General features: G+C 40.2%; 1 protein-coding gene across 1 annotated transcript; it reads right to left on the bottom strand.

Moving 5' to 3' along the window:
- Positions 1-2,124: 2,124 nt before the first annotated feature.
- On the bottom strand, positions 2,125-2,748 carry LOC129526401 (cyclin-dependent kinase 2-associated protein 2-like). The gene has a single exon (XM_063697641.1). It carries the CDS (start codon positions 2,566-2,568, stop codon positions 2,239-2,241), a length of 330 nt encoding a protein of 109 aa, XP_063553711.1. The 5' UTR covers positions 2,569-2,748; the 3' UTR covers positions 2,125-2,238.
- Between the last annotated feature and the right edge of the window lie 1,978 nt (positions 2,749-4,726).

Here is a 4,726-nt window from a genome sequence, read left to right as displayed (position 1 = left end):
AAATTTTTCTCTCCACCTTTTGAAGGTGTATGAGAGTGAAAAAATGCAGTCTGCTGCTTCACTAATAAAACTAGGACAAACGCCATTCCAACTGAAATATGTGAAACACTTGGTTTTATTAATGTGAAGCATTTTAAACCTCTAAATTTGGAATCGAGTAAAGACATTTCATAGAAAAACTGAATTTTTTTTGTTTATTTTTTAATCTTGATAACTTGTAATAGTTTACAGCCACAGTGGCAGCTTTTATATGTGTACATGCATTTAAATACAGTTTCATAAATAGCCATGTGACAAAATATCTGCCTCTAGGCAAAAAAAAAAAATATTTGCCACTAAATGAACATCTTTAAGTAATATTGAAAATAGATGTGAAGTAATTTTTTATCTAAAGTGACTGTAGCCTATATTAAGACATACTCACTGTAACAATTCAAGTTTTAAAATCCTTGTTTTATAACTCAAAAATGTGTCCTTTCCAAAAAACACATCTTTACATTTATTGCTATTGTACATTCATTTGGCAGGAAACAGGGATGTTTGATGTCTTGCGATGATAAAACAATCATATTCAATAGAAAATTATCTCACATTCTGCATGACTTTTGAACATCCTATAAGATAATTACATAAGTGAAAAACCAATTTGTAGATATTTGAGTGAGTACAACCATTTAATAAATGTGAATAAAGCATTTCAGAACATTTTAATGTACACTGCATTTTCTGATAGTAAGATTTTAGGTTAAAATAAGATTATACTTTAAAAAGCTTACCATTTTGAAAAAAAATCATATCACTGTTGGCAATGCCTTTTTCATATTTGAGATGCTAGTCCAACATATTGCATATCCACTTGTTTTTGTTTGATTTTATTGTTATTACATTCATGGTAATACTAAAATACACACACACACAATTACTTAGGTTTTTTTTCAATAAAAAGCCCAAAGAAAAATGCTGACAACGTTGAGTTGAAATTTTGAAATTGGGTTTTATAATTCTGCCCACATAGGAAAAGCTGAAATGATCTATGAAGATGTAGTTTTTGAAAGAATGAAGCAAGTAGTAAAACCAACAAAACCAAGTGAAAATTATACAAGGAAACACAATAATAAGTTAACAAAAAATACACTTTTTCTTCATGTTGACAAGACATGATTTATTCCTTTCTAATATTTTCCCATCTCTTATAAATATATAAGCTTGCTTGTTAATACTTTGTCTAACTCTAATTTTTATTCTGTTACCAATGTCATTAATACTTTATTTTTCTTTATTTCTCTTGTAAAGTGACTTCTGAACTTCCTAGTTTGTTTAAACTATCGCAAGGTCACAAAACCAAACACTGCATATTCTCACTCATAGGTGGGAATTAAACAATGAGAATACTTGGACACAGGCAGGGGAACATCACACACTGGGGCCTGTCATGGGGTGGGGGGCTGGGGGAGGGAGAGCATTAGGAGAAATACCTAATGTAAATGACAAGTTAATGGGTGCAGCAAACCAACACAGCACATGTACACATATGTAACAAACCTGCACGTTGTGCACATGTACCCTAGAACTTAAAGTATAATAAAAATAAATAAATACATAAATAAAATAAAATGAATAAAAAATAAATACAAACATATTAATCATAAGTAAATGAAACATCTGATAATCTCATTATGTCTGGTAGTAATGTCACCTCTGAGTATTTAAATATTCATCTACATATTTCTTTGCTAAATTTCCTTTTATTTCTCCTTTATATTAAACTTTTTTTTAGACAGCACAACTCCAAAGCATCTTTTATTAATATAGAAAGGTCATATTTAGCAAAAGACACAAGGCAGGGAAGTGTCAGGCCTGAGGCCTGAGCTGTGCTGAGGGAGAAGGAGGCTCCGGACAAGTGTGGAAAGGGCTGAGTGGTGGGGGCCACAGAAAGTTCCAGTGGGCAACACTGTCGGCAGGTCATGGGTGGGACTCACGGGGACCTCGCTGCTAACTCTTGTTGCGTTGGCGGGGTGGGATGGGGTGGGGGTCCTTAGTGCTGCCACCTGGAGTGAGAACCGCCTCTTGGTTCCTGGAGGGCACCCATCAAGGGACACAGGACAGGAAGTCCAGGATGGTTAGTGCAACTAGGGATGAAGGCCAGGGAGAAGCAGGTGCTCTGAAGTCCAGACACAGAGGCCTAGGAGCTTCCTGTTAAGTGTGGGCGTTCCGCTCTGTCTCTACCAGGCACTCTGACTAGGGATGGATGATACCTCTCTTCAGGCGCTCCGCGGCGCTCTTGCTGCCAGCATAGGTGGGCCGGATCCCTTTGCCCATCTCCCCTGTGACCAACAGCAGTTCCGTGTAGGTGCTCTGGGAGCCCTGGGCACCAGGTGGTTTCATGGCCTGCAAACAACCGACGGTAGGCGGTCCAAAGTCTTTAAACAGCGGTCTGCAAGGGGCAGTGGCTCCCAGCCCTGAGCCCGACGGCGACAGGACGCTTCCTGTAGGGACCGGAGTGCCTGGCCCAGGGGTGCTGGAGCCAGGGGTGCTGCTGGGGGCAGGGGTGGTAGGTTTGTAGGACATCCCCAACTCCTGGGCGCTGGGGAAGCCAGCAGGCTGCTCTTCGGGGGTTGGCTGCGGGACCGCTCCGCAGCGATCTGATTGGCAAGCGGGCTGCACGCCCCCTGGTAAATCTATATTAAACTTTTTAACTGCAATTTGTATTAATCTAAATACAGTTCAAATATTCTCCATGAAAATTTCACATTTGAGTTGAGACATCCTAAAATGTAAAATACACAATGGATTTCAAAGATTTCGTATGAAAAAAGAATGCAAACTATCTCTAATAATTTTTATATTGATTACATATTGACCCATTATTTTGGATATATATTGGGTTAAATAAAATATACAATTTAAAAAAATTATGCTACATTTTTGTTAAAAAATTTAAATAAACTATATATGAAATTATTTCTTGGGATAGAAAAGGGGACATGATTAAATATTTACTTAAACTTTTTTCAAAAACATATCTTTAAAACACATTTTCAAACACAACAAAAGTATTTTAACTTTGAATAGGTAAAATAAACTTATTCCTGCTGAAATTCAATCATGGCATGATTTCCTTTGTATGCATTTGAGGACTCTGTTTATAACCCAGATAAAAACATAAAACTTTTGAAACTCTTCTAAGAATGTCTAACACAAATTACCTGTATAGATATCACAGCACAGACGATGCTGAGGCCGGACTGACTGAAGAAGAACAGGCTGAAGATGCTGTACTCACACAGCAGCTGGCCCCCAGGTTACCTGCCCTTCATGTACATGGCGATGGTCACCTGGCTCACCAGCAAAGTGAACAACAGTTCGGTGGCGGCCAGCCACATAACTGTGTAGAAGGTGGTCTCCTTCTGCTCCTTGCGTGACTTGCACAGCACCACGATGGCCACCAGGTTGCCCACCACCCCGAAAATGGACGGTCCCAGGCTGTCCAGCAGATTGGGCTCCAGGCCGAGGACACATTGGCCTGGGAAGGGGTTAACATGACAGTGGCTGGTGGTACGCAGCCCTGGAGTGCGAAGCTGAGTCTGGAGATGGCAGAAGAGAGACAAAGCCACCATGAGTGAAATGACCACCTGCAGGGCGTTAGACCTGCGCCCAGGAAATGGGATGCTAACATGACAAGGGAGGAACTCAATCCCACTCTCTGGATTGCAACCACTTACCAACGGCAGCCACCCAAATCTCCAGACTCCCTCTGCTCCTGCCAGCAGCACACCCTTTCTGATCTTAATATTTATAAACTGAGCCTCCCATTCCTCTTCCTCCCCCCAGCCTATCTCACTCCACTGACAAGACCCATCTCCAGGGAAAGGTAGCTCCCTAGTATTATTCCCGACAGATTCTGAGATAATAAAATGCACATTGAAACCCTGGAAGACAATTTGTAAAGTGCTCTCTTTCCTCCTTGGCTCCCCTGGCAGCGCCCCATCTCTGCGCCCTTTGACCGATGGCCCACATCCCATGTCATGTGTAGCCTCCCCAGTGGTGGGGCCTAAGACAATGAAACCTAAGACTAATTGGTGTACCTGAGGAAGAAGTGAATTCTAAAAGCTAGGAAAACATATTTGGGGGAATAATCAAGGAAAACTTCCGTGGCCTTGTGAGAGACCTAGACATCCAAATAAAAGAAGCACAAATAACACCTGGGAAATTCAACACAAAAAGATCTTAGCCTAGGCACATTGTCATTGGGTTATCCAAAGTTAAGACAAAAGAAAGAATCTTAAGAGCTGTGAGACAGAAGCACTAGGTAACCTATAAAGGAAAACCTATCAAACTAACAGCAGATTTTGCAGCAGAAACCTTAAAAGCTAGATGGGATTGGGGCCCTTTCTTCAGCCTCCTCAAACAAAACAATTATCAGCCAAGAATTCTGTACCCAGCAAAACTAAACATCATATATGAAAGAAAGATACAGTCATTTTCAGACAAACAAATGCTGACAGAATTTGCCATTACCAAACCAGCACTGTAAGAACTGCTAAAAGGAGCTCTAAATCATGAAACAAACCCTGGAAGCACATCAAAACAGAACTTCATTAAAGCATAAATCACACAAGACCTATAAAACAAAAATACAAGTTAAAAAGCAAAAACAAAAAACAAAAACAAAGTACAGAGGCAACAGAGAGCATGATGAAAGCAATGGTACCTCACTTTTTAATAC

The sequence above is a fragment of the Gorilla gorilla genome, chromosome 14 (genome assembly GCF_029281585.2).
Source record: "Gorilla gorilla gorilla isolate KB3781 chromosome 14, NHGRI_mGorGor1-v2.1_pri, whole genome shotgun sequence".
Classification (NCBI taxonomy): Eukaryota; Metazoa; Chordata; class Mammalia; order Primates; family Hominidae; genus Gorilla; species Gorilla gorilla.
The sequence above is the reverse complement of the archived record's forward strand: the minus strand, read 5'-3'. Positions and strand labels throughout refer to the sequence as shown.